General features: G+C 44.2%; 1 protein-coding gene across 3 annotated transcripts in view; it reads left to right on the forward strand.

The window, feature by feature from the left end:
* LOC147637923 (dynamin-2A-like) overlaps window positions 1–14,074 on the forward strand; it is a 74,684-nt gene that overhangs the window by 39,681 nt on the left and 20,929 nt on the right. For all 3 annotated transcript variants that reach the window (XM_086799765.1, XM_086799768.1, XM_086799766.1), the window contains 8 exons: window positions 5,996–6,079; window positions 6,163–6,290; window positions 7,921–8,005; window positions 8,161–8,287; window positions 8,508–8,584; window positions 8,703–8,759; window positions 8,852–9,011; window positions 9,092–9,255. In XM_086799765.1, coding sequence (XP_086655891.1) covers window positions 5,996–6,079; window positions 6,163–6,290; window positions 7,921–8,005; window positions 8,161–8,287; window positions 8,508–8,584; window positions 8,703–8,759; window positions 8,852–9,011; window positions 9,092–9,255 — 882 coding nt within the window. The remainder of the gene's footprint in view (window positions 1–5,995; window positions 6,080–6,162; window positions 6,291–7,920; window positions 8,006–8,160; window positions 8,288–8,507; window positions 8,585–8,702; window positions 8,760–8,851; window positions 9,012–9,091; window positions 9,256–14,074) is intronic.

The raw sequence follows: 14,074 nt of genomic DNA on the forward strand, positions 1-14,074 counted from the left end.
CGAGCATATCTGTCTCTAGGGAGAGCCCAAGTGCTATGTATAAAGGAGACTGATCGAGTGAGTGCCTCTACTACCAATGGGGGGGCAGCCATCTCTGCACGGATAATATCATGTGGTACGGAGGCCTTGGCCCTAATCATCCGGGAAATCATAGAAACCAAGGACCTCTCCATACGTCTCCATCCATCAGTGCTACCAGCTCGGCTGTGGTGATCCACTGAGGGTCCCCATATCTCCACTCCATACAGCATGGCTGAAGTGACCAATGTGTCAAAGAGCCAGAGCTTTGTTCGAGGTTCTTGAAACTGAACGTGCGAACACATCCTCTCTAGTCTCCCCAATGCTGCATAAGCTCTGGTCAATTTGGTCTCCGCTGCTCTCCTCAAGGAAAATAGTGGGCCACTAAAAACCACACCAAGGTAAGTATATGCATCTGTATACTCCACTGTCTCCTGACCATATGTAAAGGTGGGCATTGACCTCCTAACCCACTGTGCTGTGGTGTTAAACACCATCACCTTGGTTTTACCAAGGTTAACAGACAATCCACTGTCCTCTGCAAACATGTGCAATGCATCCAAATGACGCTGGATCCCCTCTGGAGAATCTGAGATCAGCACAATATCATCAGCATACAATAACAGTGGAATCCATGTCCCTGCTAGCTGTGCTCCTCTGTCACCCTCCCGCTCTACATAGTCCGAAACCTCATCCACATACATCCCAAATAAGGTGGGGGAAAGGGGGCAGCCCTGTTTCACCCCAATAGTGGAGTGAACCATCTCCGATATACCCTGGGTAGTACGTACCTGTCCCACAACTGTCCTGTATAAAGCCATGATTCCCCAAAACAGCTCTGTGGGCACTCCCATCTCCTGTAGTCTGCGCATCAGTCTGGCTCTCGGTACTGTGTCAAAAGCTTTGCGGAAATCCACAAAGCAACAATAAATCCTCCTGACATATAATCTGCCCTCCTCAATAATAGCTCTGAGTGTCAAGATATGGTCAAGAGTGGAGAAACCTCTCCTGAACCCTGCTTGCCCTGATGCACGTATGCCCTCTCTCTCTGCCCATCTACTCAACTCCTGCTCAAGAATAGATGCATATAATCTAGCCAATGTGTGACCAATCATGATGTCACCATCCCTGGAGAACTCCCAAATGTCATCATCCAAAATAGAAAAGGGAGACTGCCCGCTAGGTGATGCATACACTGATGTACTAGGAGCAAAATAGCATATAGCAATGTAGAGATATCTGCCGGTCTCTGCCCTCAGTCTAACCCACATGTACCTAGCCTGCTCATCTCTGCGGACTATATGTATCAGTGGCTGTAGCTCCTCTCTAAACAATACTGCCACTCCTCCTGAGCCCCGTCCTCTATGCTCTGAACGAGTCTCCTGTCTACAAGCTGTCTCCCATCGGTATCCACTAACATGTGGCATGGACTGTCCAGGAGCCTGATGCGTCTCACAGTAGAAGATGATGTCCCTCCCAGTGAAACTATCCTCAAAAGCCCCTACATCAAGGCGTAGAGATCCATTACAATTCCAAGTAGCAACTTTGAGTGTAGTCCCATAGGTCTCGCGCCGTCATGAAGAGCGCCTCTCCATAATCACCACTCTACCATCAAGGGTCATGTTGATGATGGTGGGAGTGGGGATGGGTGGCGATTCTTTACCTTTCCCTTTCTCGGCGACCTCCATCCATTTCTCGGCCTCGTCCATCTTCTTTTGTGTCTTTGTGATCACCTCCACCCATGAAGATGTCTTCTCTTTATGTTGCTCCTCCTCCTCTCGAATGATCCTCATTTGTTCCTTGATGGTATTCAGCTCTTCAATAAAGGAGGGCTGAAATTCTCCATCCTCAAGCTTGCTTTTTGAAGTGGCTTCCAACTCCTTTTTGAGGGCTGAGATTTCAGCCGCTTGACTTTTAGCATGCAGTTGGCCTCCACTAGTTCCTCCTTTAAGGCTGAAATCTCAGCCTCTTGCTTGGAAGATCTCTCTTCGAGCTCTTGGATTTTGTCAAATCCCTTCTCGAGTTTGGAGAGGCGGTTTATGATTCCGGTAACGGAAGAGTTGACCATCTTCTTGTTTTCTTTGATAATTGTGCCGAGCTTGTCCTCCACCTTCACGAGCTCCTCTTTAAACCCGGTCTTGGCCATGACTTTTTGCAGAACTTCCCACAGCCAATGGACTGAAAATTAATCCATGACAGCAGCACGAAACAGCAGCAACAGGGAGGGGGGGGTCAAGTCATGCAGGGGAAAGGGAAAGAGAGGAGATTCAGCAGAGAGAGAGAGAGAGAGAGAGAGTTATGTTGCTGCCTTGGGGGCCTGACGAAGGGTGGATGGGAAGAGGGATGGGGGGGCGCAAGTAGAGAGGCAGCGGGATGGGGGGGCCGGAACAGCGAAGAGAGAGAGAGAGAGAGAGCGAAGGACAGGCAGCGAAGGGCAGGCGGAACAACGAAGAGAGAGAGAGCGAAGGACAGGCAGCGGGATGGGGGGGCGCAAGTAGACAGGCAGCGAAGGGAAGGCGGAACAGCAAAGAGAGAGAAAGAGCGAAGGGAAGGCAGCGGGATGGGGGGGGCGCAGGTAGACAGGCAGCGAAGGGCAGGCGGAACAGCGAAGAGAGAGAAAGAGGCGGAACAGCGAAGAGAGAGAGAGAGAGAGAGAGCAAAGGACAGGCAGCGAAGTGCAGGCGGAACAGCGAGAGAGAGAGAGAGAGAGAGAGAGAGAGAGAGAGAGAGAGAGAGAGCTATGTTTCAGAGAGAAAGAAAGAAAGAATGATTTTATTAACGTCTTCCAAAAGACCGAACTCGGCCTATGAGACAAATCGGAGTACCTGTATGGGGTATCCTCTGTCATCCCAACAAAATGAAAAAGTACTGAACAAAAAAAAGCTGAATCTGGGTGTGCAGGGGATGGAGCTCTACTACTAGGAGAGGCAAGGGCGAGGAGGGTAGCGAAGCGAGAGAGGTAGAAATGAACTGAAATGTTATATTAACGTCTTCAAAAGGCCAAAGTGACCTATGAGACCAAAGTTACAACCATGTGACATCTGATACACTGTCTAGAAAAGAAAAGAAAAGAAAGAACTGAAGGTAAGTATCTAGCCCTACAATACATCAGTAGGGAGCATCCGGAAGCAACAACTAGGGAGAGTGGGAAGCTAATGCTACTAGTCAAAATGGGGTACATGAGTACATGGATACGTGAATATGGGGAGTACAAAAGTGACAGTGAGTACAACAGTATATGGCTGGAGTGGTAATCATCCTAGGAGCTCTAGCATGGCTCTGTGCTGGATGGCCTGGATATCTGCCATAGTGAGATGCCTAGTCGGACGAGCCCGATGCCTCGCAATGATGCTCTGAATCGTCCGGTGTAGGCACCGTCTCCGATGTGAGGATCGCGAACCCTCGGGCATGTGGATCTGCCGAACTGGATAGCTCTCTCAACTAGAGTCCCACAGGGTGCCTGCTGTTGGGCTGTCGGCTGTGTGTCCTCACGGGTAGTCCCTATTAAGAAGTTAGTAATCTGTCTCTGCGTGGACTCCTTGCAAGTCAGGCGTCTGCTCCTGATAATGGACTCTCTGACCCTGTGGATCTCCAGGAGATAAAAACCCAAGCATCTCTGATCCATGACTCTAGCCAGTGGTCCAAATCCCTCTCTGAAAAGGCAATGGTAGCGCCCTCGAATCTCATAATATGCTGTGTGCAACGACAGATGTAGTGCTCCTCCGTCTCTGGCTTTATCCAACAAATCTCACAAATCCTGTCCCCTGGAGGTAGAGAGAGAGAGAGAGAGAAAAAAAAGAAAGAAAGAAAGATATATTAAGCGTCTACTAAAGACCCAATGGGCCTATGAGACCAAAGTGGTACAATAATGTCCATGGCATATCTCATCATGGAATGGAAAATAAAACAGAATGAAAACATAAATATAGCTATCTCACTCGGGTGATACAAAACTGTCCATGGAAACTCGTCATGGAAAACTAAGAACATAAAAACATGGGAGCAACATCAGCTCCGAGTAGATGGTATACCACTCGCCAAAATGTCAACGTAGATGGTATACCACTCTCCAAGATGGTATACGAGCGAGAAAGAAAGAAAGAAAGAAAGATATATTAACGTCTGCAAAAGGCCAAAATTGACCTATGAGACAATTAAGTAGTACAATGATGTTCCTCCAGTCATCAAGAGGAAAATGTGGAGTGAGAATAAAATGTACAAGTATGACAACACGACCATAGGGGACTCAATAGTGGTGTACAAACGAGAGGGTGTGGATGGAGTACTAGGGCTACTAATGCATCTCTATATGCTGAAGGGGTGATACAAGTATGACATGTTATCCACTCCTAACTCCATCTAGTCCCATAGTCTGGGTACAATATGTCATACATCCGATCTGAGGATGCAGTAAATGTGTGGAACATGCGTCCTGGATTAGAGCGAAAATGTGCCAGTTGCTCCTGGACCTCCTGTTGGTGTCGAGACCGGATGGCCGCGATCTCTATGTGGTGTAGCCGTGGTGTCTGGTAGCCGGCTAGTCTGGGTCGTCGCCTAGCTCGAATCTCCTCCGCTCCTTGAGATATCACTCCCAATGTGTGTGGCTGGGCTACTGGTGCCAATCTCTGAAGAAGTCAGTCAACTGGAACAGCGAAGAGAGAGAGACAGCGAAGGGCAGGCGGAACAGCGAAGAGAGAGAAAGAGCGCAAGTAGACAGGGAGCGGGATGGGGGGGCGCAAGTAGACAGGCAGCGAAGGGCAGGCGGAACAACGAAGAGAGAGAAAGAGGCGGAACAGCGAAGAGAGAGAGAGAGAGAGAGAGAGAGAGAGAGAGAGAGAGAGAGAGAGAGAGAGAGAGAGAGAGAGCGAAGGACAGGCAGTGAAGGGCAGGCAGAACAGCGAAGAGAGAGAGAGAGAGAGAGAGAGAGAGAGAGAGAGAGAGAGAGAGAGAGAGAGGAAAGAAAGTTGTATTAACGTCTTCAAAAGGCCAAAATGACCTATGAGACCAAAAGGTTATATTATATCCATGAGGTACCTCATCCTGGGTACAAAATAGTAATAAAGAAAGATAACAAAAATCTAGAACTATAAAATCTGATCTAGCTACATGAGTAGAGAGCTCTCTTATCGCCCTAATACATCCCTCATGGACCGTTGCGACATGGTGCTCAAGGTGGTAAAATTGAGTTGGCGCGAGACGGTCGTGCGATGATGGGAGATGATGGCTTGGATCTCCTGTGGTGGCGTGGCCGTGGGTGTGGGCAAGGGCCATGGGGTCTGGGGCGTCGAGCTCTGCATAACTCAGTGGCTCTGTCGAGTGTCACACCTCTCGGCCGAGCTCTTGCACTAGCCTGTGGTCTGGGTATGATGGGTGGATCGGCCCTTGGAGTGCTGGTATGGAAGAGAGAGAGAGAGAGAGAGAGAGAGAGAGAGAGAGAGAGAGAGAGAGAGAGAGAGAGAGAGAGAGAGAGAGAGAGAGATTTTATTAACGTCTTCCAAAAGACCGAACTCGGCCTATGAGACAAGAAAGAAAGATTTTATTAACGTCTTCCAAAAGACCGAAAACGGCCTCTGAGACAAGAAAGAAAGATTTTATTAACGTCGTCCAAAAGACCGAACTCGGCCTATGAGACAAGAAAGAAAGATTTTATTAACGTCTTCCAAAAGACCGAACTCGGCCTATGAGACAAATCAGTGTACCTGTGTGGGGTATCCTCTGTCATCCCAACAAAATGAAAGTTGTATTAACGTCTTCAGAAGGCCAAAATGACCTATGAGAGAAAGAAAGAAAGAAAGAAAGATTTTATTAACGTCTTCCAAAAGACCGAACTCGGCCTATGAGAGAGAGAGAGAGAGAGAGAGAGAGAGAGCAATTCAAATATGACCAATGGGACAAATTACAAGGCATAGTTGATATCATGAAAGGTCTCAAAATGTGCAGCAATAAAATGTTAAACTAACAAAAAGCCTTTCTTCAGGTTCATCGCATTCTTGTTGATATTGTTTCATCTGCTGCATCGTCTACTTCAGGTTTGGGAAGATATCCTCCATTCAAGCGTGAGGTAAGAATCATCACACAATGTATTTGGGATGACCAGAGTAAAGTGAGATTAGACTTTTGATAGTTTTCTTATGTTTGATGAAGGTGGTGGCAATAGCTAGTGCTGCTCTTGATGATTACCGCACTGAGTCAAGGAAGATGGTTGTTGCTTTAGTGGACATGGAACGAGCATTTATCCCCCCTCAACACTTCATTCGGCTTGTGCAACGCAGGTAGTACTGAGGTAGTGGGTGAAGAATGCTTTCGGTCTTGATAGTTTGAATGGGCAAGTTGTTTGCTTGCCTTGAGTTTGAAACACCAAATAAGGCACAACCCAAGCAGTGCTGAGTAGAGATATTGAGCAATGTTTTTTGGTCTTGAAAATTTGAATGGGCAAGTTATTTCCTAGAGTTCGAAACATCAAATAAGGGGAGTATGATGTTATCATTCAAACTCAAAGCTTAATGCCCAAATATTATTGAGATATGTCAGGTACGAGGACCATTAATTTCAAGCATGCATATATTTTCCCTTGACTTTGCAAAGCAAGGTTTTGGTAAGTACAAAGAGAGTACATCTTTTTAGGTGAAGTCTAAAATAGATGATCCCTTGCAAAACAATACAATCAACTTCTCCTAAAATTTTATTGTTTGTCAGTCATGGAATAACCTCTCAGTGACAATGCAGTCTGGTAGGAGATGAATAAAAGATCATGCCATGGCTCAACTTTTATGAACGCACTTTAATGATGCTCACAAGACCCAGACATGCTTTGCTTGTGATTTTTAAAGGGCCTGGAATATGAGTCCGTCGTCAACCAAATGTTGCAAAGTAAATGAGGATGATAGATCTGAACACTTTCTACCACCACAGAGAGCTGTGGTGTAGTGGTAGACTCCCCTTAGCTGAATGGCAATGGTGAATGAATTGAGTTTTATCATAATGAATGATGCTTGCTTTCAAGAAGTTTGGAAGGCAGTTAAGATCAAGGGCGGAGTAGGTAGCATGTTGAGGATGGATGCTTATCCTACTACAATCGCAATGTAGGTGGGTTGCAGATAAGGAAAGGCCTTTTATGAATGATTCACCTTGGCCCATAGTTATGAGAAACACAAATGGAAATGGAAATGGCTTTTTAAAGGGGCTTTAATGGAGAAATGCTCATCAGCAAGGGAGACACAAAATAAGGGGAGAGAAAAGAAGAAAAGGGGGATGTAAGAAAATAGGAGGGTAATTTAGGGAGACTAGGGGGAAGGAGATTACTTATAAGAAAAAAAAAGGGAACTACTATCAACCTGAGATTGGGGTTTTGGAGGGGAAATGGAAGGTTTTGTCTGAGATGGTTGAAACAGGAGTGGAAAAATGGCTGAAGCCACCAAAACACACAGTTTTGGAAATGGAAACGGCCGAAATTCGTTTTGGACCGTTTAAGCCCTGGACACGGCCCAAAGGCCCCATGTTTCATTTCCTGCAATTATGAGTAGGTAATGAAAGCTCAGGAAGGATTCAAATGGGAGAATTATAGCATTTAGGTTTGGCTATTACTTTTCTAACGTAGAGCATGGGTACCGAAGCATCATTATGTCAAGGGCCAAAATTCTATTTGTGTCATGTTAACTCTTGTGCAAATTGAGAAAACTTATATGCGCTTATGAAGAGAGAAATTTTGTGGCCATGTGCCAACAAGTGTGTGAGATTAGATAATCAAGTCCATTTTGTGAAAGAATTTGCTCCAGCGTGTTTTGAACTTTTCATTGGTTGTTTAAATATTTTGTTTGGTTTGGATTGGCTGAACCAAACATCTAGTTACAATACTCTTTGAAGATCAATGTTGGTTTATGTCTAACCTAAAATTCTTTGCAGGATTGACAGGCAACGGAGGGAGGATGAGCAGAAACAAAGATCATCTCGTAAAGCTCAAGAAGCCGAACAATCCATCATTAACAGGGTAGGCTTTGTTTCTGCTGATTACTTTTAACATCTTGGAGATGCATCAGTCTTTTTTTCTATCATAGTTGCAGGGAACAGAAAGTTTGACTGGTTTGTAGTGGTTAATTTTCCAAGCAAGTCAGAATTATTTAATATACTTTTGTTGGGGTCTAGTCATCCACGCCGCCTCCACAGACAGGTGGAAGCTTGAAGTCTATAAAAGAAAAGTTTTCATCAGACAAAGATACAAAAGAAACTTCTTCCTTGCAAACTGCGGGGTCTGCTGGAGAGCTTACTGCAGGTAGGCATCCCCCTTGCTTTGATCTACACACATGCTCAATCTATACTGGATGTTCACATTGCCTGTACTTATATGCTCTAAAATGAGGATACACTGAGATTATGTCTGTTGCATGATTATGAGATAATACTGACTAAGCACATGCATTTCCTGGCTGTTATGGTATGTGAACTCTGAAATTCTTAGGGAGTTTGCCAACCTAATAATGCGTTAAGTGCAGGCTATTTGTTGAAGAGAAGCTCAAAGACAAATGGTTGGAAAAAGCGGTGGTTTGTTCTTAATGAAAAGACTGGCAAGGTAGTGAATCGAACATGACACATAAATTTAGAACATTCTGCTGCCATTTGTATGACACGCAAAAGCTATGACATTTTCTTGATGCAAGTAAGATGACTGTCCATCTTTTTTAAAACAGCTTGGGTATACCAAAAGCTCTGACGAGAAGCTTTTCCGAGGGGTCATTAGCTTGGAGGTAAGATTACCATGGCATCTATTGATTGTTTACTTTGTCTTCTTCAAACCTCATTCAGCTCTAATGTGGGTTCAAATAATGGCTCATGTCAGGAGTGTATTGTGGAAGAGTGTTCTGATAAAGATGTTGCTGGAGATGAGGCACCGCCGCCAGCAAAGTCTAAAAGCTCAAAGCGAGCAAATGCCCAGGACACGAGCGAGAGTTTCTGTTTCAAAATCAGCAACAAAGTATCGTATAAGACGGTTGTGAAAGGTGTGATTCGAGTCATCTTCACTGCTTCAATGCTCTGCTGTCATTTCATGCATGCTGAATTCCTTGCCCATGAACTGCAGCCCATCATGCCATTATACTGAAGGCTGAGAACATGACAGAAAAAAAGGAATGGATGAATAAATTGCTCGTCAAAGCTCAGGTGTTAAGAGGAGGTCCTGCTGCAAAGGGGCCTTCAAGTGACACAGCTCCTACCATGAGAACAAGTTTATCTGATGGCTCTCTTGTATGTGTATTCTCCCTTATTTTTAAAGTATGATTGAAAAGAATTCAGGTGAGGAAAGAACAAAATCCATCGGACTGCTCTTATGGCCTAGAAAACGCTCATATGACACTCAAAAGAGCTCGTATGGCCTCATAAGAGCTCTTTAAAGCCTTACAAGATCAAATGAGCTCGAAACTGATTTCAAGGTTGGAAGAGCTCAAAAGGGCTCATAAAGTCTCATAAGAGCTCTTTTGAGGCCATACTGCCTATCATGGCGTTGTATGGCTTCATAAGAGCTCTTTGAAGCCATATGAGATCATATGAGCTGAAAAGAGCTCTCAAGGTTGGGAAAAGCTTTTATAGCTCGTAAAGTCTCTTAAGAGCTTTTTTGAGGGCCGTATTACCTTTAAGGCCTCATAAGAGCTCATAAGCACCCCAGGAAAATACCCATGTGTCCGACCAGCCACAAAAAAATAAAACGGGCTCCTAGTCCCAGCCGTCTGGTTAACGATCTGTCTCTTAAAAAAACGATCCAATCGGCCAGCTTTTGCCTGCTGCCCGCGTACACATAGCACAGCGAGAGAAAAAAAACACTAGAAGCAAATGATGTTACGTTCTCAAAATCGGTCAGTCCCAACGATGATCAGGTGCTTCTCTGCAATAACCAATTGAAAAAAAATAAAATTCTGCCATCTCCCTTCCTCTGCAGCACATTTGCCGTGCACGTCAACACTGGTTTTTCTCATTCTGCAAAACAACAAAAAAACCATACATCAGGTGTGCTGTCACTCACGACCCCGTGAATTTGTGCAGCGGAGGTGTGTGAGCATGGTCGACAGTGCGCAGGACACAAGTGTGTAGGACGTTGGTTATATGTTCACACTTGGGGACACTTATTAAAGGTTCTTTTTATTACCCCATGTGGAGGGGGATAAAACCAAAAGAAGGGACAAAGGTTTAAAACCTTTAAAACAAAAGAAAACCCTTTTAAAATTAATCGTGGCTTTTTAGGGGAGCCCACGCTATTCTAGGGGGGGCTGCCTTTTTCGTTGAAGAACGGGCTGTTCGGCTGGGCACATGGGACTGCACGGGGAACTCTCTCTCACACATGCTACTGGCTGGTTCTCTCCTTGGATACACAGCCAGGCTGCAGCATCGGTGAGCAGGTACAGCTGCAGGAGACGGGCTGGATTGCAGGAGGCGAACTGGTCAGCAGGGACTTTCCCTTGTAGGCGACTGCAGGACAGCAGGCGCATAGAGCTGGGCATGCTTTTTTCTCTTTCCCTTGCCAACAGGCGTGCTGGACTGTAGGCTTCTCCCACGCTTCTCTCTCTTTTTCACTCTCTTGTGGAAGACAATGGACAGCAAGAGGAGCAAGAGGAAGGCAGTGGACTGCTACTTTGTAGAGACAGCGGGCTACTGTTTATTTTCTCTTCTTTCTGTCTATCTTTTCACTGGCTCGTGACTGTCTCAGAGTTGTTTCTCTGGCCCTTTGTGAGAGGAAGGGTTTGACAGTTCTGAGGGTGGAAAAAGGGCAAATGAGGGTGGAAAAAGGGCTAGTTTTTGGACTGTTTTGGAAGGGTTCATGGACTGTTTCATGGCTGAGTTTTTGGCTATGTGCATGGGCCAGTTAGATGCGTATTCAAGACCTCATGGATGCACTATCTTGGCTGATTAGAGGTGAATAACAGTGTGGTGTTTTTGGGGCACAAGATTGTGTGTAACCTCTATGCTAAGAGGTTCAGAGGATTGGCAGATTGGACATGCATATGTACAAGCCATGAAATTTGAATGGCCATGATGTATTCAGTTAAACGCTTTCATTGAATTTGAATAAAGAAATACTGAAAGGGACGCCAAGCTTTGGGGCCAATAGGTGTCGTTGTTCTTTTTGTGTAGGAGCACTCTAGCTCCCTTTTTATCTATCTTATTTGTTGGATTACAACTGTGTTTGGGTGACTGCTAGTCTACTGCACTTTGTTTTTTACCAGAGGCCGGTTTCATGTGCTCCTTCTAGTTTCTCATTTTGTGCTTGATTATATACACAAACAAGTGGTATTTCTTCGCTCAAGAAACCCGACGTTTCATTCTTCTACGAGCACAACATTCTTCAGGAGCCAACATTACCTTCTACGAGCTGAAGACACCCACTCTTATTTATTGGACACACCTTACCATTTTTCAGTAAATCCTCGTTTATTGCAGTAGCTTATGGACGAAGGGAGTTACGAGTTTAGTTACACTGAGGACTCTCCTCCTCGGGTAGGTTCACCGGTGACACCTTTAGTGCCTTCTCCCGTACTTGACCCCCGACCTCGCATCTTTCGAGTATAGGTAGCTACACCTACCGCAGAGCCTCACCAGTACGACATGTGGATCTTTGCGGCTACCAACTCTCGAGGAATACCTGCACCATTATACCTTTCTTCTGTGGCGGTACCCATCTCCATTTCAGTGTGCGGAATCCTCTTCCATGAGCTTGGTCTCTACCTACAAGGCCTACCTTGCTTATATATGGTATGTGTTGCTTCACTTGATTATTCTCCTCGGATATCTACACCACTATTCGAGAGTCCTAGCCCGACCACGGTACCTACCGACCCTCCTTCCTTGCTACTTCGGGTGGTCTATTCTTGCTTCCCCCTTGACAACCTTGCCTCGACCTTCCTCCATGGCATCGAATCGCTCTCCATTCTAGTACTTCATGCTTTAATCGATGAGCTCAAAAAGCATCTACATCAAGTTTTCCAGGTTTTGTGAGATAATGCACTTTTTGTCAATCCAGAGAAAAGTGAAATTTTCAAGACATCAATGGAGTAAGTTGGACACATCATTTCAGCTGTTGGCATTTTCGTTGATGCTAAGAAGATACAAGTTATTCAGGATTGGTTGACATCGCAAAATATTCATGATGTCAGATCATTCTTGGGTCTTGCCAATTTTTATTATACGAAGGTCTTTAAGTTTTCAAAAATTGCAATACCTTTGACTGAGGTTTTAAAGTTAGCCCTTGCTTTGCGATGGACACATGATGCTTCTCATGCCTTTGATAAGCTAAAGGTTGTTTTGACAACAACCCAGTAATGGTAATTGCAGATCCTAATCTTTCTTTTGAAGTCATGACAGATGCTTTTGATGGCGCAGTTATCATGCAACAAGACCGTGCCATCGCCTTTGACAGTCATAAGCATTCAACAATTCAAACACGTTATCCAGTATACGATAAGGAATTCGTAGCAATTTATGCTTATGGAGTTTGGAAACATTATCTTTTAGGAGCAGATTCTGTTGTGAAGACAGATCACGATTCCCTGAAGTATATTTTCACTCAACCAGTTATGAATGCATGACAAGGCAGATGGGTGGAGTATTTGTCAAACTTCCACATGGCTATATTGAATATGTTTCTCATCTTTCTAATTTGGTTGGCGATGCTCTTAGTAGAATGCCTCAGACCTTAGCATTGGTGATTTCTACAGTTCAAATCGACATTCCAGCAACTTTTGTGGACCATTATGCATACAATCGAGATTTTGCAAACGTTTTTCGAGTGATTACGACTCCATAGTATACTCCTTTTGATTTGAAGATTTATGCAGCTTATTCTCTCGTCAATGAATTATTATATTATTAGGATCGCATTTGTGTTCCTCATGACACAAGTATATGTAAACTCTTGGTGAAGGAACATCATGAGGTTCCTTATGCAGCTCATCTCCGTATCATCAAGGCTTATCGGTTGTTGACAGTTTCTTATTATTGGCCTCAAATGAAGCAAGATGTTACAAGTTTGTTACAATATGTTTCTCTTGTCAACAAATGAAAGCCAATAGACAAGCTCCAGTCGGTCTTCTGCAACCACTTCCAGTACCAAATGAACGTTGGAAAAGTATCAGTATGGATTTCATTATATCTTTATCTCGTTCTTCGAAAGGTAATACACAGATAATGGTGGTGGTCGTCGACAGAATGTCCAAAATGTCACATTTTATACCATGCAAGAAGACAACTCAAGCTCCGGATATTGCTTCTATTTCTTCAGTATGTTTTCAAGGTACATGGGTTGTGAAAGTCCATTATTTCAAATCGAGATCTTAAGTTTACAGGACATTTTTGGACTTCACTTTTCAAGTCACTTGGCACAAATTTATTGTTCAGTTTAGCATAACATCCACAGACAGATAGCAAATTAAAAGAGTTAATCAAATTCTTGAAGAGATACTTAGACATTATATTCAGTCTCGCCTAGCATCTTGGGAAGATTATCTACCATTGATGGAATTTCCTTACAATAAATCTCATCATGCAGCAATGGGCACGAGTCCTTTTCATAGTCACAAGAAATGTTTGAGGTTTTTTTTGTTTCGTCGTTTTTTAGATTTTGTTTCGAAATGTCTCGGCGCTCGGCTAAGAAACCGTGAAGTTTTGAAAAATCAATAATTTCATAAAGTATAAATACTTAAAGAACTTATAGTAGCCATCTAAAAATATAGTGTAATGATGTCTTCTCACACATTTCGGGAAACCATCCTAATTTTTGTGAGGCATTATGGCAATTTTGCTTGATTAGATACCATAAGTGGTTCAATCAAGGACTCTTAAGAAATTGAAGAAGAGAAGGTAGAAATTGGGAAAGATTTAAGACATTGAAGGATGGTGTACGAAGAAAAAGGGGAAAGAAGAGAGGAGGAGAAGAGAAAAGGAGAAGAAGAGCAAGGGAGAAGAAGAGGAGAGAAGAAGAAAAGGGAAGAAGAAGAGGAGAGAAGAAGAGAATGAAGGGAGGAGTAGAGGTGAAAGAAGTAGCAGAAGATGGAAAAGGGAAGGAGGGAGGTAGGAGAAG

Source organism: Cibotium barometz, chromosome 6 (assembly GCF_041138505.1).
Source record: "Cibotium barometz isolate CiBa-2024 chromosome 6, ASM4113850v1, whole genome shotgun sequence".
Classification (NCBI taxonomy): domain Eukaryota; kingdom Viridiplantae; phylum Streptophyta; class Polypodiopsida; order Cyatheales; family Cibotiaceae; genus Cibotium; species Cibotium barometz.